This window comes from Stegodyphus dumicola, chromosome 4, assembly GCF_044657685.1.
Source record: "Stegodyphus dumicola isolate Sdum_Otavi_A_Nest chromosome 4, ASM4465768v1".
In the NCBI taxonomy this organism is placed as follows: domain Eukaryota; kingdom Metazoa; phylum Arthropoda; class Arachnida; order Araneae; family Eresidae; genus Stegodyphus; species Stegodyphus dumicola.
The window spans coordinates 245,052,160-245,076,423 of record NC_140771.1 but is presented as its reverse complement, the minus strand read 5'-3'; the positions used below and the strand labels follow the sequence as shown (position 1 = coordinate 245,076,423).

Below are 24,264 nucleotides of genomic sequence, written 5' to 3'. Positions count from 1 at the left end.
ACATAAGAATAAACATAGAAAATTAATGATTTTTATAAAAAATCCAATAATCTGCTAAATGGCATGCATAAATATAGATATTTATTACCATTGCTCTACACCACAGACATTTCCAATCCTGTAGCCTTAGAACACTACCACATGTTTTATCACAGATACTACATTTTGCACTCACAGGCAAATTTCCTTCTAACCACTGATGAGGCATGGCTATGTTCTACACAAAATTAAAAAATACACATATAAAATTCAGAAGCATTTTAAAGAAATTTCATTAAAAAATCACAAAAGCACAGCAATAAAATTGAAGAAAAATTTTCAATTAAAAAAAGAAAAAGGAAAAAAAGAAAAGATTCAACTTCCCTTTTGAATACAATGCCTTGATAAATTTCATACATAAGTACTTACTATCAATTAAATTTGTTACGATATCAGGCATAATAAAAGAAGTACATTAAAATGTTAACATTTGAATAACTTACTACAGGCTATATCTCATATTACAATAGTTTTTATCATATAATAAGAGAAATTAAGCTAATTTAATATTATTTTATATTATCAGAGATGTAATTTCAAAATAACATTTATCGCTTCACAGAAGGGGCAACAATTATTTAGAAATATGGCATTTTATAGCAGTGTATTTTAAATGCATAGCAGTTAGAAGTAGCATTTTGGAGTTTAAAAACTGTAACATTTTACAGCCACATGAAACAAAAATTTGATAGTTTCAGTATGCATACTGAGAATTCATAATCTGGTCACTTTTAGTTGAGAAAAAAATGAAAAAAACATTCTGGCTCATTTGGGACCAGTTCCATAAATATTTAATGACAAGTTAAAAATGGGCCGAAAAGAAATTTTAAAATTGGTTGAGTGGTTAAAGTGGAAGTGAGTGGAAATCACCAAAATGAGGATCTTATCCCCTTATATGGCAAAAGAGGCAGAATCAGTCTTCTGAAAAAATCAAATTAGACAGCGAGCCTGGGGATGTCTCTGAAATTTAGTCTTGATCTGGTCAGCAATACAGACATTGCCTACCTTTGAAATTCCATCCCAATTCCATGTCAATAAGGCAGAAATAGCAAAAATTTAATCTTCAATATCTGCTGAATATTTAAATATTTTTAAGACTGAAATTTTGATACTTAAATTTCAAAGTTGTATTTATAAACCACAACAGTTATCAGGAGAGAAATTTTTACTTAAGTTTATAAGAAATTAATGTCAAAGCAAAGGGCGAGAAATGAGAATATAATCTCATAATGAAACATCATATGAAATAATACATTAGAAAATATACACATATGAAATTAAAGTCCCGGTTTCTTAGTTATTTGATATGTATGTGGATACAAAATTAGCATGGGATGCATCAAAACCAAAGAGACTCTACATATGTAACTGTATAAGTGAATAGTCAAGGCTGAAAAGGTTTTCCATTGAGCAGTTGTCAGTATTTAAACCAGAAAAAACCAAAGCCCATACATTACAAAAGAGCTAGTTTTTACGTTTGACAGAAAGAAAGGGAAGAGAAAATGGACGGTATAATATATGCACAGCTGAAAGACAAACCAAAATATATTTGTGTTTGATTATTGTTTTCCAAATCTTCTTGTACTATATAATGATGTATGTTTTTACAGATGTTATTTTGTTTTATTTTTTGTCACATGATCTGGTTTACACATCCCAAAGCTTGGATGGTACCTGTATACACGTAAACTATAACATGTGTATATATGCCATTCCTTAGTGTTTGTGTATTATTTATAGATTTATAATTCATGCTTTCAGTGAACAACCTTTCTGCTATTCATTCCATCTTGCTATCAAATATCTGTAATGTTTTACAACTAAACTGTAGTTGGTACGGCTTACATTCCCTTTCCATTTTGGTCCTAATCTTATATACGAATAAAATGGTTTACAACACAGGATTTCAATTTTCCACAGTTACATTTACCGTAATGCCCTTTCTCTGATGTGAAATCTTTTCTTTTTAGATTTTCTTCACTCACACTTAATTTTAAAAACTAACATTTTTGTTAAGAGGAAAACTGACCAATTAGATTATAAAATTAATTACTTTAGCACTAAAATTGCTTCCTTTTTTTATACTTTGAAAGACATAAATTATTATGTCTTAACAATGGAATCATGCCATGGAATTGAAAAACAGAAAGAATTTAAACACAGCATTTACCATCAACATGCTGTAACATCTGAACACCCGTATTGAGTGAAAAGACAAGAGCAGTAGTCTTTTAAATATTTATTTTAAAAACTTAATAATAAGAATTTCTTGAATACTAATAAGTAAAATAATTAAATCATTACAGCCATAATACAAAACAATGGCTGCTGGATGTGGCAACGATGCTGGTTGCGTCTCCTTTCACTGCATAAAAAGCTCACACAAAAGACCCTCTCTTTTGTTTTGTTAAACGTCTTGTCAGAAATACCTTGGAATGGGGTAAGTTATGATGTTACTTGGTGCGGTTTCCAGAAACCGCACCATGGGTTTTTCTGCACAGGGCCGGATAAAGGGCTATTGGGCCCAATCGGGTCCTGCGTTATCATCAAAATGAACAATTTTTTTTTTTTTTTTTTTTAAATTTAAAGCAAACTGCTTTTGATGATAATTGATACATTATGAATTATTCAAATAATTAAAAATATATTTATTTTAAGTTTGCATTGCTGGACGCTATTTATTAATGCGTTTATTATTATATAATATATACTTTATACTATAGAAAACTGATACCTGTAAAAGTTCATGTCAAATGTATTGAATTTAATCAGGATAGTCCTATATTAGAGAGATTTTGCCCTATGTACGTGAACTACTTTATGTACGTTAACTACTATGCAGGTATATGCACGCGCAACTAGTTGCGCAAGCGTACCAGCCAATGGTGGATGTATAGCTAGTATCAAATGTCAATTGTTTCTTGCATTTGTAGTTCGCTATTCTTCTAATTGTTATAATTATTAGAGTCGTATTTTGTGACTACAATACTAATTGTTCAATAAGGTAAGTACCAATTATATTACATAAGCTTTATTAACAAACAATTATTTTTAAAATTAAATATTTAAGTATATTATGTGATTAAAAATGGATACCTAACCTATAATTTTATCATTAGATGTCGAATCCACTGAAACGAGAAAGAGATGTGGGAAGAAAATACACAAGTGGTAGTCTAAAAAGGAAATTAAGTGCAAAAAGGAAAATGGAAAGTGAAAAACCTGGAGGTGCTTTAAACAAATTTTTAAAAAATAGATAAGGATGACAAAGGTGAAGAAGAAAGTACTGACAAACATGAAGAAGAAAATGACAAAAAATGAAGAAGTTGATGATAAAGATGAAGAAGATCAAGAACAAGTAAAAAAAATGAACAAGAAACACAATTACACAGACTGGAGCCGGAAAAAAAAGAAGCAAATATTGGAATGAAAATGGAGTAATGGAATATAACTGATGATCTCGCGTGTTGGCCCGAGATTATTACTAAAAAAATAAGAGATTATTTAGTTATAAAAGGTCCTGCAAAAATTACCTTAAATGAGTTTCCATGCAAAGAGGATGGAACACACTTTTCAAAAGAGCATCTGCATAGAAAGCTTACGAATGGTGAAATAATAAGCCATCCCTGGATAATATATTCTGAATCAGAAGACAGAATATATTTTCTGACTGAATAATTTCTGACTTAATACTGAATAGCCGACAATTTTTATTGTTGGCTATTCAGTATGGGTGTCTCAATTGCACTAGCCACTGTAGGATTTAATAACTGGCCAAATATATATAATATATAGCCACACATGAAAAATCACAAAATCATTTGGTAGCTATGTTAAAATGTACAGAACTTCAAAAAAGACTTTCTCTGCTAAGCAAACAATAGATAATGTTCAACCGAAATTGTTGAACCAAGAAAAAAAATTTGTTTGTATAAGATATTTGAAAGATTATTTCCTGTAGTTCAATTTTTAGCAGAATGTAATATCGTGTTTAGAGGATGCATCGAAAACCTAGGCGATGCACGAAATGGAAATTTTCTAGGTATACTTGAATTACTTAGAAAATTTGATCCAGTTATGCAGGATCATATACAAAGAATTATCACAAAACAAATACACCAAAGTTATTTAAGCAAAAGAATACAAAATGAAATACAGTCAAAAGTCGTTAATTGAGATACCCATAATTCGGAATGATCTATAATCCGGACCTCAAAGCTAAAAACTTTCTGCGCATGCGCCGCGTTGACACATGCACATAGGCGTTTACGCGTACGCGCAAGACCTCTTACTACTGCGCATTTGCGTGTGCGCAAGCGCAGAATACGTTTTCGTGTGCGCGTTTTACGTATAACGGACGGTGTAAGCTAAAATTATCTAATTATCTATTTCAGTTAATGTTGATGATTGCATTGTTCCCTAATTTTCGAATAGGATCCGGCTTATTATTTTTTGCAGACTGTAAGAGCAATACTATAAAAGTAAACTTGAACTTTCGATTATGTCAAGTAGAATTTTTGATTCTGGAGCTCCCAAAGGATCGCACAAAACGAAAGTATGTTTCTATGTCCATCAAACAAAAAGTGGAATTGCTGCAAAAAATGGATAAAGAGATGAAGAATGTGACAGAGAGGTTAGTGAAAACGAAAAAATTTCGATTGACAAGTTAGTCAGTATTCTCGGCACAGCAATTAACAAGACTTGAACAGCGGAACTTTGAAAGTGAACAAAAAATGATGTCTGTTTATAGAATTAAAGAGAAAGTATTATCACATAAAACGAAGCAACTTATACAACTTACATTGAAAGAAATGTTTAATAAAGTAAACAAATAAATATTAAGCTTTTTTTGTAAATTTTGATACCCTTTAGATCATAATTGTTCTTTATTTCATAAATTACGGTTTCATATTTTTTATTTTGGAATTTCTGCATGCCATCTTACGCGATTTAAACATATGATCCATAATCCGGAATCGCCGAAGTCCCGACGAGTCCGGATTAACGACTTTTGACTGTAATAAACTTAATAGCCAACAAACTAAAAAATAAAATTATTGATAGAATAAAATATGGGAAATATTTTATTGCCGTGATTCTTGATTGTATTCCAGATGTCAGTCATCAAGAACAAATGTCTGTTAGCATCAGATATGTTTCGAATGGAACATTACCAGGCTCAAATATTGCTATATTTTAACAAATCATCAAATTTATACAAGTAGAGAGCAGCACAGGAGAAAATCTATTTTTTGTGTTAGAAAAGGATATTCAAATTTTAGGACTTGACATCAACAACATAAGAGGGCAATGCTTTAATAATGGTTCAAACATGAAGGGGAAAGTCTCCGGGGTGTAAGCTAGACTCTTAAAAGAAAGTCCACGGGCATTTTTTTACTCCTTGCATTTGTCACAATTATAACCTAGTATTGGGAGACGTGGCAAAAATTTGCCCAGAAGCTTTAACCTTCTTTGGTATTCTCAAACGCCTATATGTTTTGTTTTTGGAACCTTCAAAAAGATGGTTAATACTTCTCAAATATGTAAAAAGACCCTCTTGAAGCCGCTTTGCGATACCAGGTGGGAATGTCGAATCCAAAGCGTAAAAGCAGTGAGATACCAAACAGGTGAATTTTATGATGCTCTTTTCGAAATATCAGAAATTTCCGAAGATTCACAAATTAAAAGTGAAGCAGAATCTCGGGGAAATGCAATGAAAGATTATAAAATTTTAGTATCACTGGTCGAAAATCAATTATGTTAGTGAGGAACTTCAATGTGAATCTGTAGATGTATCCATTGCACTTTCTTCATTCGAAAAACTTTTTTAAATGGTTAAGCAACTACAGAAATACTGGATTCGAACAAGTTTTAGTTCAGGCAAAAACTCTTGGAGAAGATTTGGATGTATTAACAGAATTTCGAAACAAAAGGCTTCAGAAAAGAAAGAAACATTTCAATTATGAACCTATTGAAAACCCGATAAATGCATACAAGATATCTTTTTTTAAATGTTGTTTTAGATAAAGTACATAATTACTAAAAGATTGTTTTGAACAATTAAAAAATCATAATGAATTATTTGGGTTTCTGGGAAATTTTCAAAATATGGAAAAAGAAGTACTTCAAAAACATGCAGCTGAATTAGAAATTTCTCTAACAGATTCCAAGTTAACAAAAAAATGATGTACCAAAGGTGAAAGAAGCTGATATAGACGGGAAAATGTTAGTTGAAGAAATGGAAGCTTTGAAATCTATTTTTCCTTCAGAATTTTTTGAAAATCTGTTTAAAATGTTCAAATTTTTATTGGATAATGATAGAGCAACAGCATTTCCAAACTTGTTTATTGCTCTCCGAATATTCTTAACAATTCCAGTAAGCGTTGCTTCTGGAGAGAGATCATTTTCCAGGCTAAAATTAATAAAAAAACTATCTGAAATCAACAATGAATCAGGATAGATTAAATAGTTTAGCAATTATGTCTATTGAAAGAGAAAATGCAGAGAAATTAGATTTTCAAACAATTTTAGAAGAATTTACAGAACAAAAACTTAGAAATATGTAAATTCATGTATTCATATTCGGTGATGTAAGTTTATATTAAATAAATGCTTTTGTATTTTGAACATTTTTATTTTTTAATTTATGTAGAAGTTTTACCTGTCTGATGATCCATGATATTTGATATATTTATATATATATATATATATATATATATACTGAATTTGAATTTTATTTAAATATTTAATATATAGAGAGGGCCCCACAGAAAAAAAATCCAATCGGGCCCCGCACCTATTCGATCCGGGCCTGTTTCCGAACAACTTTCCTCAAAGTTCTAACAGACAATCTCTAGACAAAACAGGAAGCTCTTCTCATTAAGTAAATGTTTGACAGAGGTGTGCATATCGTTACAATGCGTTGGAAACTTTAACATATGAAGTCTGTCTAAAAACTATCCAACCTCAGCACTTTTGTAGTGGTGTTTGGGATGAGCCACTGTATGCAGGGAAAGGAGACAGCTTAATGTGCACACTTGAAATTTCTCTCTGCTTTTGATTGTAAGCGATATGCTGTTATATGTATTTGTTGGATTTTTTATTTCTCTCAGATTTAAACACAGATATTGCACCTGATTTCATAAAACATTTGGTGATTCTCAAAGTGAAACAATTTATAAGATCGAGCAGGTATTTGGAGATGATGCTATGGGGTAATGCAAATTAAAGAGTGGTTCAAACAACTGAAAAATGGCCACATATCACTGAAGAATTACCAACGTTCTGGGAGGTTACAAGCTGCTTGGATTGCAGTTCATGTGGAAAGAGTGGAAATTATAGTAAAGGGAGACTGTCATTTGAGAGACTGTCAAAGAGGCTACTGTCAGTAAAGATTCCACACATGCAATTCTGCATACTGATTTGAACATACAAAGAGTGGCTGCAAAATTTGTACCTAAACTGCTGTTACGACAATGCAATACAATGACTGATAGCTGCATCATGACAAGTCTACATCAGGTGCATATTCATTGCACCTGATCCAGACTGCCTTGACAAAAATGCATGGAATTCCATTCATTCACCAACCTTCTTACTTTTCAGACATGGCTATTTGTGACTTCTGGTTGTTCCCAAAATTGAATACAACATTGAAAGTATCCCGTTTCGAAAGTTAATTTAAAAGAAAAATTATAATGTTTGACGTGGAAAAATTAATGATATAAAACCTTTAATGGATTAGATTATAAACCAAGTCTTTAAGATTGCAGTTTTCTTTCCACAACTACTGGTTAACCATTTCTCTTCTGTATAAGGTATTTTCTCCTTTCTTTCTGCATACCTGCGTGGTGAAACTGGAAGCACACTTAACATGTAATTGAAAAGTCTCGACATCAAATCCTGGCAAGGGTACTGTACACTTTTTATGTCTCCAGCATCAAAAACACTAATGACTCTACAGTGGTGCCCAAACAAACAATAATTCATCATCACCAGGATTTGGGGATTAGCCCCCCCCCTCCATTTCCAGACACCCATTAAAAAAGGGAGTATATAAGGTATTTTCTTCCTCCTTTCCACATGCCTTCGTGGTGTAACTGGAAGCATACTTAACATGTATTCGGAAAGTTCAGAGTTCGAATCCCAGCGAGGGCATTGGACATTTTTCATGTCTTCAGCATCAAAACCCCCAATGACTCAACAATTTAAATACTAGTATAGCATTGTTTGCCTCAGTGTAAAATAGGACTCCCTTCCCATTTTTGGCATACAGTATAAAAATCTACAACACACAAAAAAACTTTTTTCAACAAGTTGCATTTGAAAAAATTATTAATTTTATCCTTTTTTAGAATTTGATTTTAATTCTCTGTCCTTAATTAGCTTTGTTACAAAATGTATTGTATTTTGCTTTTTATAACACTTTGTTGTTAAAATTCTATTTTGGATCACTGCCATAAGAAAAAGTTTAATTTTCACCATTAGTCAGAGCCTTCAATATATTCAGTTAGTAGCAATTAGTACAACAATTAGGGCATGATACTTTTTGAGTGACAAATTTTATATCACATTTAGAATTTTAAAACAATTTTAGATCACAAAACTGAATGCATAATTTCAAAAACTTCATTAATGCACATATAAAGTATTTGCTTGTCTAATTTTTAATGAGTTCTATTATAAATATAATAAAAATGAAACTCACACTGTCCTCATCTTCAATAATATCTTTACCAACAGAAGATAAAGTGGTCCATTTACAGTTATTGGGAGCTTTTACAGCACAACGTTTATGGGCTTTGAATTTACAAACTAAACAGAGAGACATTAAAGGAAAGAAATAAATATCATCATTGCGTTATTGACAAAAAGAAGAATTGCAATACTTTGTTTATGAAATGCATATTAAATATTTAAAAGAAGAAATTTAAAAAAAATACCTTCACAAGATAAACCATGAGAAGTTACACCTGAAAGAGCTTCTCGGCAAACATTGCAGTATGTGGGTCGAGCATGAGATGTTACATACCAGTTATGTTGACCTGACAAAAACTCATGATGGTCTGCACCCTTTATTATGAAGAAAAATTTGACTGAATAAGATAACAGCAATTATATATGTGAAGAGCAAAAATACAGAAAGGCCACCCTTCCCAAAAAAGAGCAATTCTACAAATTACATAATATTACCTAGCACACATTTGTAGAATACACAAATATGAGGGACATTTTATAAGTTTGGTAAAAAATGCAAGTAAAACAGTTTCTAAAATTTTATTACAGTCAGAAAAGTAAGTTGTCTCAAAGTCTGCAAAACTCATTTATGGTGACAATGACTTCCTCATTTGATGAGAATTTCTTTTATACCAAGCCAAGTTTTTAAGTTTGGGAACACAAAGAAGTCACATGGGGCCAAACCTAGACAATACGGTGGATGAGAAATCAATTCATAGCCCAATTCAAAAGGCTACCAGTCTTTGTGCTACGTCACAAAATCTGGTTTAGGGCTTGTGGCATAGGGTTCAAAGTTTTCAACTTTGCCGAGTTTGAGATAAGTTTGAGATAAGCGTCGACCAATCAGAGCGAAGCTAAAACAAAGCGGCATTCTGCAGAAGATTTCACTGTCACAAAACAAGCAGAGCAAATGCGGGAAATTAATCGAGCAGGAGAACAGCGAGAAAAAGTTGTAGACACATCCACGCATGCACAAATTTAGGTTCTCTTTTTGGCCACGGTTTACACCCCGTTCTTGCAGGAGTGAACGAAACTTCCGTATTTTATGCCCCTATGACTATGCCTCCATGCCCTTTATGTCGCCGTCTGAACGCAGCCTTGGGGTAAGAACATTCTTGACTACAATTTTCCTTCTTTACTGCATACACATCAAAGTTTGGAAGCAATTGAAAATCACTGATTATATGGAATACAAGTTTATTTTCACAATCCAGGTTGAAATACCTTAGATTCTGTTTCATTGTATGATACCTTAAATTTACTTTATTAACATTAAGCTTATATTCTTCTTTATTGTTTAAATTAACAAAATACTATGAAAGCTCATTTGAACTCCCTAAATCACATTTTTGTTTAATTTTATGCCTCTTGTATTGTGACTTCAAGTTATTTTGTCCACCATGCGAAACACTAAAATCTTTGCTACACAAAGTACAAAATGCCTAGCTATCATCTGATCCTGGTTTAAACCACAAGAACATTTCCATATAGCACACTTAGTTGCTGTGACATTATAGCAACATCCCAATGTTACATTTTCATCACACATTTGTGACCATGGTATAATGTCACAGATATATCGCATTGTGACGTGGATGTGAATGTTGCATGGTTGTCACATACATTTCACAGCAAACACTTAATGTGCTACAAGAAATTTCTCAGTCTTCCCCATCCTGACCTTTCTTGACTTTGCTTATGTAATTCTTCTTTAATCGCAGGTATTCCTGCATGCTGACTTTAACCCTCCCCCTTTGATTCAATGTTAATTGTTTCAGTAAATCTTTCGAAAGAAATAATTTTTTATGTTAATAGCTTGCGATTTTAGTTACTTCTTTTTTATTAAAAATACTGATAGTTTATAGCAGGTTTTTACTTTAAATGATAATAAAAAATTGTGGAACCATATCCTGTGATGAATGCAAACATATTCTACCATATACAGCATTTCATTTGATATCAAATGCAGGGTAAACACTGACTTTTGCCCACTACTAGGATTATGCATGACAAATAAAGTAAATATAATTTTATAAAAGATAATAAAGCTAAATAACAGAGATAGCTAAAATATTTAATTACAATTTTGTTGTTGCTTTAAAGAATTTCCAAAATTTTCAGGGAAAAATAAAATTACTGATAAAAATTATTCAATAATTACCTCATAAAAATCTTTATTGCTAACATTTTTCAAGGCAGTTATCCATTCTTCCATTTCTTTTCGAGATTCTGCACATAGAATCAGACGGCGGAATGGAGTAATGACCTAAATTAAAAAGAAAGATACACTGATTAAATTATATTAAAACTAAAATTTAAAAAAAATTCGAAACCAAAAAATGATTGCAGTTATAAACTATATACAATTATAAAATATCTCACCTGAAAACTATGATTGACATTTTTTATGCTACATTCTGCAATGCTCAAATCAGTTAGATCCACCTCTTCAAAAATCACAGACTGCAAAAATAAATTGATAACATAACAAACAAAAAAAGATTTTCAATGCACAAATACAACTTTTCTTTTCTTTGAACAACAAAAAATACAGCACATTCAGAAAATAAATAAACAGTAATATACAAGCAATAAAAGTCACACAAAAGAATTTACATTCAACCACTGTTTCCTACAGAATTCGTACAAGTCTTTAATCCGGACTCGTCGGGAATTCGGCGATTCCGAATTATCGATTTTTCCGGATTATAGATCATCAGTTTAAATCTGGTAAGATGGCATGCAGAAATTGTAAAATTAAAAATATGAAATTTATGAAATAAAGAACAATTATGATCTAAAGGGTATCAAAATTTACAAAAAAAGAAAAAAAGCTTAATATTTATTTGTTTACTTTATTAAACATTTCTTTCAATGTTTCAGTTGTTTAAGTTGCTTCATTTTACGTGATAATACTTTCTCTTTAATTCTATAAACAGACAATTTCTTGTTCAGTTACAAAGCTCCGCTGTTCAAGTCCTATAACTGTTGTGTCGAGAATACCGACTAATTTGTCAATCGAAATTTTTTCGTTTTCAATAACCTCTGTGTCACTTTCTTCACTATCGGAAGCGAATTATAATGACGAGGAATTTGATTTAAATCATATCAAAGACGGAGTACATCGAGATGAAATACTACATTTAGTAAGGAATTATAAGCTGAATAAAATAAAAACATCTGCCCTGAAGATAAGGATAGTGCTGACAAATCAACTTCCAATTCATTACGTGCCGCGGCGTTCTCCCCCCCCTTCCCCCCGCAGAGCAGAGTGAAATTGATAAACAGATTTCGGAATGGTTAGAGAAACAAAGGATATGCCTTTATCCATTTTTTGCAGCGATTCCACTTTTTGTTTGATGGACATCGAAACATACTTTCGCTTTGTAGATCCTTTGGCAGCTCCAGCATCGGAAATTCTATTTGACATAATCGAAAGTTCAAGCTTACTTTTATAAAATTGCTCTAACAGTTTGCAAAAAATAATAAGCTGGATCCAATTCGAAGATTAAGGAACAGCGCAACCTGCTACATTAAATGAAATACATAATTAGATAATTTTAGCTTAGCTTATACCGCCCGTTATACATTAAACGCGCATGCGTAAACGTATTATGCGCATGCGTAAACGCCTATGCGCAGGTTTGTAGCTTTGAGGTCCGGATTATAGATCATTCCGGATTAACGACTTTTGACTGTAGTACTATTTCAAACTGACACACAGCATTTAAAAAACATTTTAGAATATTTCGTTAGGATCTCATTTGGTAAAATAAATTGAAAAACTTATAGTTTATATTTTCTTTTCATTTACAAATAAATGAGTAAAATTTTTTAAATAATGATCTTAATTAAAAAGGCATGGAATTAATAAATTTAAGTTTTCATTCATTCTTAATGATAAATCCATAGATAGGAAAGTGCACAGTGAAGTATTAATAGCAAAAATGTTTTTCTCCTTAAGCACCAATGACTTCAAAGGTGGGGGTGGGGAAGCAGAGGTGGTTTTACATGGTATTACACAAAATGCAGGTGCGAGAGGTGTCACCTACCAAGGGCTCCACAAATTTAGGCTAATAATTTAAAAAAAAAAAATAGTAAGCATAATCTATGTCATATGAATAGGGGCGCTAAAAAGCTTGGGTGATATTGGACCTATATTTAATATATATTCCAATGGGTACGATGCAGTTTTTTTTTAACATTTAAATTTAAAAAAAAAATGCTTTTCCTTATTCATTTGCTTTAGAAGAAATAAGTAAAGAAATGAATGTAGAATAATATAAAAATGTTAAATTTTTTTATGTGAAACTTATGAGGCATTTTGTACTTAAAATAATTTGGTTTGGTTTAGTTTTGTTTATTCCATTTTAGCAAACTGGACAAGGGCTATCTGCCTAAGAAGAATTTTCTAAAGAAAACTGGTTCATAAAACATTCGGAAATTCACGAAAATGGACATGCTCGTCTAAAATCAAACCCAGGTCGAATTACCAGCACTCAGGGACTTTAGTGCTTGGCTGCTGGTAGCAGATTTAATTCAAAGACAAATATACTGCATTTTGCCGAATGGCAATATACTTCTTTTATATTGCTGAAATTTTTGATTAAATTTTAAACAAAAATGCCTTACGCTTTGCAAAGTAGCAACACAATAAATAAAAAGTATATTAAAAATTCGGACTTTGAAGGGGCACGTTTTTGGGTGAAGGCAGTGTGTTTAAAATTTGGTGATTCTAGTTGACAACTCCTTTCCACAGTGCAGGAAACATGCATGCATATATACATACATATATATGTAAAAGAAATATATAAATCAAAATTATAATTTTAAATATAATTTCTTATAATAATTTAATTATAATTTCTTTTATTTCCTTCTCTTCATCCTAAAAATAATGCCGTTGTCTGGACTGCGTCATTTCTAGATCAATCAATTTCGTATGAACTTGTGTAACGCTCATGACGTAGTTAATTCGGAACTTGGACTCAAGATTTCGAAAACTGAAATTTTCTTAATAAGCAAGTTAAACGGAAACGTCTTCTTGGTGAGCAAAATTGTGGGGTGCACAGCGCATCCACAATGATGATGTGAAATAAAAAAGAATATATGTCCTCAGAAATAATTATCCAGGAATAAAATTATGAGTGCAAATTTATGCCTACGTCTATATTAGAGTGCCATCTTCCTAAACTACGCAGTAAATCCTCTCCAAGTTATTACAACGGTGAGAATCTCCGCCAATTTGTTGAAGCTTTCTCCAAGTCTTCCTATTACTTATATAAATACATAACAGATTCTTCATTATTTAATTATAGCGATATAAAACTAGATTTTTCTACATAAAGATTTCAAAGTAATTTCAATTCTCTTAGCAGAAAATACTAGGGCAATTAAAACAGGATTCACTGCAATAATAGTAAATTTTAATGGAGCCGAACGCAATTGAATGCGGTGGGAGAGAAATATATTATCAAATAAGCTTTATGTTTAAATGATTTTAAGCAAATGTAATCTTAATCACTCTTGTTAGAATGGCGTCAGGTAATCTTATTTGTGAAAGAAAATTTTATTTCATGACCTTAATAAGGAATAAAATTAACAATACAAATCAAACAAAAGAAAGGCAGTTCTATAATCTAAACAACAAAAGAATGCCACTTCTACAATATAATCGCCCGTTTTACGCAGCCGAGTGAAGGAATTCAGTTTGCATTTTTCGAAAGCGCGATTTACGATACATATTAGATTTAGTATATATAGCGTTGTTCTAACATACATATTTTGATATAAAATCGGACTCATTCTGAAATGACATGCCAATTTGTTTTCCATATTTCGATTCTACGACTCAAATTATGCCCAAAACCAATAAAATTTGGGAATCATACCATTTTTTTCCCTCACTTCCTGTCAAGAGTAAGTCACTTGGCGAACTTATCAGTTAATGTTAACCTTTTTGCTTTTTCTTTCATTCTGAACGTCAAGAAAAAGTGTCTAATTAATGATAAATTTCTTCTTTCTTGGAAATAATTTTATTGCATTTCACATTTTTAAGACACAATTATTTTTACATTTTTTTCAAAGAATTTAATTTTAGTTATTTGAATTGCGTGAGTGAATTATAGTTCTTCAAATAGGTATTGTAAACAGAAAATGCTGTAAAGCACAATTAATACGTCTTTCAATAGGCCGTACAGAAAAGATATATAAGTGAAAAAGATGTATGATCTGTAATTTAACTTAGAATAATATGCGTACAAACAATTTTTGCCAGTTTTATCACAGTGCCATTTATTTACACATTTTTCTCTACTTTTGTCCTACCCCAGTCAAAAAAAGAATAATAAATAGCACGTTGGTTCTGTTTGGACGCATCTGGACGCACGTCGCCAGTGTTAATGTTCCAGCATTTTTCAAACAATCTTTGGAAATAGACAAATGCCACATTAATCCCACGCCAAGATTTCGATGCTTATACCCATATCGGCGAGGCGATAATTTGCATATACGCTGGAGCGACGCCCTCAAACGGGAAAATTTGCAAGCCCCTTATAAAATATGCTAACAAAATGATAGAGGAATAAAACATCTCTCAAACATTTTTCGTCAACAGAATCCAGCGTTTTTCCTATCTAGTAATCTGCTGTTAATATCTGTGCCATTATATTTCTAAATCATATAATTTTGACAATTTTTAAGACCAGTAAATGATATATTAAAATTCACATTTTTAACATTATCCGTAATAATATGAGGAAAAACTAGCCATTTGAAACATTCTTTGTAAAAGAGTTATTAAAAAATTTTAATTTCATATAGTTTCGCTAAAGGATGAGATATGATCAAAACCGTCAAACCCTTATTCTCTTACCCTTATTCTAATATTCTCAATTCTTAAATCTTAATGATATTCTTGACTCATCAAACTCTTAAAATTAAAATAGTTAAATACTTAGTTTAAAATTAGATTTTTCGCATTTATAAAGAAAAGCCAAGAATCAACCCAAATATAGTCAAGTTTCGGTAAGCCAAAATTGAAGGAATACACCATCTCAAAAAACAAATATTAAAAACTCGACTTTGAACCAGTATCAGTTTCGAATAGTTTGTTTCGATACTCACTTTGTCTTCGAATTTTAGTTCCAACAATTATTTTGTAGGGTTTATATTTATTTTAACTAACATTTATTTTAAGCTATCTTTCCTGTCAAGCCTTTACTTTCCCCTGGAATTGCCAATGCCAGAGTATGTAAATCGTAGTAGAATGCGCAGAGTATTCAAATTTTAGCAAAAGTAATTGAGTTTAAATAGAAAGGAAACGAGATTGTAGGTGTGCTTCTTGAATCACGAGCGTGAAGGCTGCTTGGTAGAAAGTTTAACCCGCGAGCACACGCGGCGGATATGTCATACCCATGTGCATTTTTCTTTTTGTATATTTCTCGCCCATTATTTCATAAAAGGTCGAAACTTAGTGTAGCTGAGTTCAAGGTCACATACTTAAATGGGGGAAATTCCTGAGGTGGCAAGTGCAACGGTTTTTTAGGAACAGCATTGTTCGGGCATGTCATACCCGTGCGTGTACTCGAGTTTCTCAGTGAGTCACTTCGCACTTCTCGTTTTCAAGCTTTTAGTATAGGTTTTTCTTGAGTCGTAAGCATGGCGCCGTATATTCCTTACGATGAAGAGATGAAAAGATTGAGAAATCTCCTTGAAACAGTTTCTTCTGATGAGGATTCATTTAGTGAAGAAGAGGAAGATGTTGATGACGAAGAATATAATAGTAATCATGATTCACCCATACAGAGTAGTGATTCAGACACAGAAACAGAAAATGAAACTCTAGAATGTAGCAATGAGTTTTTATGTTGGAAAAAATGGAACAAAAATAAATTCCGAACTAATGTTAGAATTGGGGCCAAAAATATTATAACTAAACTCCCTAGAAATACGAAGTATTCTAAAGACGTCTCAACACCTTTAGATTCCTTGTCATTGCTTATAGATGAAGATATGTTAAAACATGTAGTTGACAATACAAATTTTTATATTGATTCAATACGAGAAAATTTTACTCGTAATCAAAATGAACAACGGCGAGCATCTGTGGTTCCTGATTCTGGACAAACACTGACCACCGATGAACATGTTAACAATGAACTGTCCCTCAAAAAACCTAAAATGACTTACAAGAGGTGTACAGAGTGCTCCAAGAAAAAAGATAGAAAAACTAGATTCATTTGTGAAAATTGTAGCAAAAGTATATGTATAGAACATATGACCTCATTTTGTAAACAATGTTCAAGAAGTAAGTAAATAATTTTTCCTCTCCTTATTCTTTCCTATTTTGTCTAAAATGAAGTAATAACTTGGTTTTACATTTAATTTCTTTTAAAAAACGATTAATTTTTTTTGACAAATTTTTAATTACAATTTTTTTTATTCGGGTATGACATACCCGGCGCGTGTTCTCGTGTTCGTCGGATCGGTGCGTGTGCTCGCGGGTTAAGAACCGCGCGTTTCGGCCTGTGCGCCTATTTCGACAGTTCGTTGAATCTTTTAGATTCTTAATCAGAAAGTTTGCTGAATCTCAGCTGTATCTTAGAACGCGATTAAGATAGTTACAATTATAGAGCCTCGTAGATAGTGACTTCGTTAGTTATTCATCCTGTCATTTATTTTTAGTTGTACTTTTCTATTTTTGTTTAACCGCCGGGTAGTTTGTGAGCGTCAAGAGAACGCAACTGTGATTTCTAAAGTGAAATAAAAAGGGAGTTAAACCCTTCTTAAGAGTCTGTGTAATTTCCAGTTCATAGCAGTCACTACTACTATTGCTGACAAGTTGGGCCCTCTCAACATCACAATTTCATCAAAAATTTCGACTACCTGAAGGTCAAGTAATCAGAGTATGGCGATTAAGTAATCAGAGTGTTTTTTAAAAAATAAAAGGCTGCAGAGTTTACACTGTCGCAAAGTCCTATCTTAATACAAATATTATAGGTATAAAGAGGTGGCTTGTAGAGGTCTGTTTTCGGCACGGATTTTGCAGCAGAATGTGGCATACCTTTTCTCTCTACCATGTCAGAAAAATACTTTCCTTTGAAAGGACATTTCAATTTTTTGAGAAGCGAAAATAATCGCAAAGAAACAAATATGGTTAGCATGCGGGATGACTAAATACACATATTTATTTCTAAGACACAGCGACTTTGCGAAGTGGACCAGTGGGAAGATTCATTTTTCCTGCATTAGAACGGTTTCTGACTGAATAACGTAAGATTAAAAACGCCTGCTGAATTCTCATCTATTTAAGTCAGCTACTCAGCCAATCATTTAAAACTGCCGCAAATGTTTTGACACCTCAGCTTATAAGATAAACCTCATGTCATTTAATCTAAACACCTGTTTAATCTTCCCAGGTGAATAACGGAGGGAGATAATCAACCCATCTTTGGCTTAGATTCCAAAAACACCAAGTGAATGCGATAATAGCAAATGCAACTGAATGTTCCTTTGCACTAGGGCTTGGTAGTTTAAAATCTAAAGAGTTAACAAAACTCTGCTGTTTGTATTTAAAGTTTAAATATTCGCAAATTAAATAGTAAATTAGAATTTAATACTCTGGCTCTTAACTTAGGCGGTTCCACTAGTGGCGAAGCGTTTAAAAAACTGCTAAATAATGGTAGTTCGTCCCGGAGTCTAACCCAAGCAAACGAGGTGGCTGCATGGTTTTCAAGATTTTTTTCCCTCTGCAACGCCACTTTGCCTTGAAAAAGTTCCCATGAAGAAATTATTCCCTTTAGGTAGATAGCCGCTATGTGCTTTACCAGATTTAAATAACTAACCAACACCAAACCGAAACATATGGAATATGACAGAAACAACGCAAATGGTTGAATTGCCAATACTCTCTCTCTGAGCATAGACTGTCAGTCGGTAATTAAACTCAATTAATTTATCTTTTTCGCAGAGTTCACGGTGAGAGTAGAAATGCAGAAGTTAAAACTTTCATTGATATAAAATTAGCAGTATGTCCACAGAAAAGGATAACTTTGTAAATTCTGGAATTACTTTACAAAAAAATATACACAAAATCTGAAAGGTTTCAGTTTTTAACGGTCACCCAAAAAGGTTGTTTTAAGGATTTTTGACGGTCTCGCTGAGCACGCAGTCCTACCAGGCTGCTGTTACACTCACCGTTACTAACCCCCCTTTTTTCCCCGTCGTTTTAGGTTTATTATTAACCAGCATTTTCTTCGCACTAACGCGATAGGAAAATTACAAAAATTTTAAAAGCAGCATAGCACCATACGCTTAGAATTCCCTATGCAACGTTAAGTGTTGGCATACATTTTTCTGTCTTTTCTCAATTCATCATATCAATGTTCAGTTTTCTTATTAAGATGCCTTTACAAAAGCTTTTATTATTATTATTATTATTATTATTATTATTATTATTATTATTATTATTAACGTTTTGCGTGCTTACTTTATTTATTAAATATCCCATTATTGGCGCTCATGCCCATAAAATTCGATTCAAGGGCAAAATCACAAAATATTTAAAAACACAGCATATCTTTGGAATTTCCGATAGACAGTCTCGCGCGTTGGAGATTAAAATGTTATTTTTCAGTACAGTGTTGCCACTATTCGCTTCGAAATCGCTGAATTTGTTTTATAAAATAAGAAACATATAGTAAGACAAATTCGAAATTCAAACTACCAAGAGCCTATATTCGGGTGGAGGACTACGTAATTCAAAACTGGATGGCTGTAGGTATCGTTGTATTTTGACAATGCGAGAGACATACATACAGTCAGATTCTTTATTATTCGATTTCTTTAAATATAACACCGGGAGATAATATTTGGTGGCAACAATTTAAAAAGTGGTTGAACGCTTTTAGTGATTCGACGCAAAATGCCGTTTCGAGACTAACAGCTCTAGCAAATTCGAATATAATAGAAAACGTAAAAACAATAATGTGAAAATATAAGTAATAATAATTATAGCAGCGCGTTATACACCGGTTATACGACGGAATATTAAAAGTATGCATTTAATAAAATAGTGTATCACATCGACAGTGTGACACACTATAAATAAACACACTTTCAGTGTTATCACATCGACAGTGAAACTCTCGCCAAGCAGCGCGATTTAGTGATAATTATGGATAAGCTTTACAAAAACACCATTCATTAAGTAGCAACACATTCATAACATCTGCACTTTCGTTTCATCTAAGCCCGATTAATACTCGAAAAGACACCTTTTGTACTTACAAACAAGGATATAGATTAGCTATTATTAACAAAACAAAAATACAGTTTTTTTATTGTATTCGTATTGTAAAATAATTTATAGTATTACTAATAATTAGAATTCAGATTTTGACAAATCACAATTTGATTTTAAAATGTATTTAGTTTAAATCCTATCCTTACATAAAAATACGCTACTTTGCTTTGAAAAAAAAATCTGATGTGTACACCACATGACTTCCTTGTACGGAATATTAAATTATACGCATTTTTTCTTGCATTTTATTTAAACTTATTAGATTGAATTAAACCTACTTCGCCGACAGCGCATAAACCCCAATAGAATAAATGCATTCTTTAATATTCAGTTTGTTTACCATAGCGCCACTCTGGCGCTAGGTTTACTTAACAGTATTATATTTCATTCATATTATAACTCAGAATGCACAAAATGTATATCATTTAAAGAATTATCTAATCGTACGTACGTACGTACATACGTTCGTACAGACGCCACGAAAAATTCTCTTCTGAATTAATTTTAAAGCAGTTTTATAATTTTTTTGAAGGAAAAGAGTATTTTATTCTGTCCTTACGTACAGATATGACGCAAAAACATCGTTAAATTGCATTCGATAGCGGTCAAAATTGATATTTTCGTTGAAATATGCTGCCTGAAACTTTTCGCGATTACAATACTTCCTTTTTAATTCGTAAAAGGAAGTAAAAAGGAGGTCTTTGATGATAACATTAAGCACCCTTTCAAATGTAAACAATAGTTCCTTTAAAAATTTACTATGCAGTTAATTCCAAGAAATTATAAAACATCTTCAGAATTATTTTCATTTGTTGCCACAGGAAAGAAGAAAAATCTTTATAATTTCAATTACCATTTTTTATAAATTTAAGGAATAGCTTTTCATGTTTTATTAATAAATATTTATTAGGAATATTTAATAATAAAAATGACAATAAAGAAAATCCAATTGAATAACCCTCAGTGAAAGTTTATTTAGAAATTTAAATTTCAAAATAACTCATGCAAATCACTGAAGATTGTAAATCACATTTGGCATTATTATCGCTTATAACAAGTATGCCAAATATCGAAACACGCCAATATATAAATTCTTTTATATCTTCGGAAATTCTGAATAAAAATATCCAATTTTTTGCAGGTATGCCTAGAAATACATCTACTTCAAGATGACGGAAAATTTTATAGATTATATATAGAAATGTTTTCCGAAAAATTTAGACTGTAAATAAAAATATTTTTCGAAAATTTTATAAAAAAAGTATTAATTTTATTTGGATTAAACCTAAATTTCGAATTACGTAAGAAAAAGTTCAGTGAATTTAATTTGAAAGTTGATGTTATTAAATATACGAGAAATTGAATAATCATTATGGAGGTTAAAATTTTCTCTTCTAATTATTAAAAAAAAATCTGATGTGTACACCACATGACTTCCTTGTATTGGAATATTAAATTATACGCATTTTTTCTTGCATTTCATTTAAACTTATTGGATTGAATTAAATCTACTTCGCCGACAGCGCATAAACCACTATAGAATAAGTGCATTCTTTAAAATCCACTCTAGTATTTGTTTACCATTGCGACACTCTGGCGCTAGATTCACTTAACAGTATTAATAATTATATAACAGTTAACTTACATAATAATTATATAACGGAACTAAGTTAACTGTTATATAATCGAAAAATTATATAACAGTTAACTTATACATTTCGTTCATATTATAACTCATAATGCACAAAATTTATATCATTTAAAGAATAGAATGATATAATCGTTGCCACATGTTCTATTCAAATACTATAATAAATAATAAAGCTAGAATGATGTATAAAAGAAATTAAGCAAACAAAACAAAAAAGAAACAGTTTTTCACAGACGATTGAGTATTTCTCATTTAATTAATTCAGTTCCCACTTCGCGAGAAGGCAAAAATACATAAAAACTCAAAATATCTATATTAAAAATTACGAAGTAAATCTGAAACGCTTATTTCCTCGAAAAAATTCCAGAAAGGATTAAGCATGATTTAATTGGCAATAATAAATGAATGCGTTATCTTTGTTGTTGCGAAGCTAAGTTTCTCTAGATTGGCAACAAATCCACTAGTCTCCTGTTTCAAATGTAAACATCAATGGCCGCCATTAAAAAAGGCCTTAGCGGCAATTAAACAACTTTAAAATTGCTGATAATTCTAAAAATATTGCACACAGATTTACTAAAGGCATAAAATCCTTAACAGGAAGATAAAAACAACATAATTCAATCATTTCTAAAGCAAAAAATGTACAATTTACCAACATATAAGAGTAAAGAAACTGAGATCACTGAGCCGGGTAACAGAGTGGATATATATATATAAATGTATTTATATACGTTTGGTGCGGCCGATTGCAACCAAATTACGGGGTGCACATCTACATGTTATAGCAGTCCTATATACAAAATTTCAGCGTTCTGAGGCTACTCGTTTTGGAGTTATGCGAGATACGCACGTACGTACATACGTTCGTACAGACGCCACGAAAAATTCTCTTCAGAATTCATTTTAAAGCAGTTTTATAATTTTTTTGAAGGAAAAGAGTCTTTTATTCCGTTCTTACGTACAGATATCACGCAAAAACATCGTTAAATTGCATTCGATAGCGGTCAAAACGGATATTTTCGTTGAAATATGCTGCCTGAAACTTTTCGCGATTACAATACTTCCTTTTTACTTCGTACAAGGAAGTAAAAAATTGCTGCGACTTTTGAAAACTTGGACATATTTTGAGGCAGATAATCGAAATATTGAAGGGGGATGAACTGGCATGTGATTTCAAAAAAAGTCCGATTTTGCGTCAAAATTCGCAAGTAGAACAATGCTATATGTAAATCTAATACATATTTTAAGTCGCGCTTCGAACATATGAAAAATGCAAGCTGAATTTCGTCAGTCGGTCGAACAGAACGAAAGACGGAGAAGTGTCCCCCCTTTTTTGAGTCTATGTACCTTTCCATCTAGAAGGGACAAAACGTACAAAAGATACTTAAAAAAACATGCAGGTTCTTTTTTTTTTTTTTTTTAAATAAAACATATTGAAAAATAAAATATTTAGACATAGGTCAGGTTAGGTTAAGTAATTACGGCAAACCCTCGAGGGCTATCTGCCTAAGGGGAGGGATGCCTTCGTGGAGAACTTTCTAAGGGAAACTGGCTCGTATACACGTTACACATGGGGAAAACCACGAAAACATCCATGCAGCCAGACCGTTCGCGGGATTTGAACCTCGGACCGAACTACCAGTGTTCAGCGACTTTACCGCTCGGCCGCTGGTGGGCTATTTAGACATAGGAAAAAACCGCAGGAATAATGTAGATAAGTTGTTTGGGTCTAGTGCCAGGTTAGATTATTTCGATATGGCAAAGCAACGAGGACCATTAGGGATTCAAAAGAAAACCGGATTCACTTTCATTTTAAACAGTGGCGTAGCTAGGATTCTAGCGCCCGGGGATAACAGAAGAATTTGCGCCCCTTTCTGTGTGCCAAGAATGGAAAACATTTCATTAAAACATTTTGTAGCATCAATTTGGCGCCGCCTGGATGCTGCGCCCGAAACAGATGTCCCCCCTTGCCCCACCCTAGCTACGCCACTGATTTTAAAAGATACTTCCCACAACCTCATTACTGATGGAATGACCCAATGTATAATTTACGTCCGAATTTTATATGCTGAAACTTTTCTGGAAATCTACGTATCAAAATCAACATTAACAAAATTGAAATTACCTATTTTTCATTAAACACATTTATATCTGTCGGATGCTCTCTATAAGCTCCGGTGGATTTTCACGGCCGAGCTCTGAATTTTGAGAATCTGCACAGCTGTTTTTACCTCTTGCGCTCAAAGTCGACTACAGGACATACGGCATATGACACCTTTCACGTATTTTTAAATTACATTTCCGCCCAGAGCAGCTATAAGAAAAATTAGATGGAAATGATACATCTATCTCTTTCTTTTCAACACATCAGCTGGAATATTACAGCCTCGCAAGATTTCTTATTTAAAAGCGTCACATCCCCATTACAAATTTAGCCTCAATTGACTGCTGTTCCCAATCGAATTTTGCGCTCTTAGAAAGCTTAAATATTTGCAGGGTAGCTGCATTTTAGCATAACTGCATAAAGTCTACT

At 32.3% G+C, this 24,264-nt stretch overlaps 1 protein-coding gene across 4 annotated transcripts in view; it reads right to left on the bottom strand.

The window, feature by feature from the left end:
* LOC118203668 (diacylglycerol kinase delta) overlaps window positions 1-24,264 on the bottom strand; it is a 266,853-nt gene that overhangs the window by 80,775 nt on the left and 161,814 nt on the right. For all 4 annotated transcript variants that reach the window (XM_085816163.1, XM_085816165.1, XM_085816166.1 and 1 more), the window contains exons 4-8: window positions 11,158-11,238; window positions 10,937-11,041; window positions 8,982-9,111; window positions 8,747-8,853; window positions 89-217 (exon numbers count right to left, since the gene is read on the bottom strand). In XM_085816163.1, coding sequence (XP_085672289.1) covers window positions 89-217; window positions 8,747-8,853; window positions 8,982-9,111; window positions 10,937-11,041; window positions 11,158-11,238 — 552 coding nt within the window. The remainder of the gene's footprint in view (window positions 1-88; window positions 218-8,746; window positions 8,854-8,981; window positions 9,112-10,936; window positions 11,042-11,157; window positions 11,239-24,264) is intronic.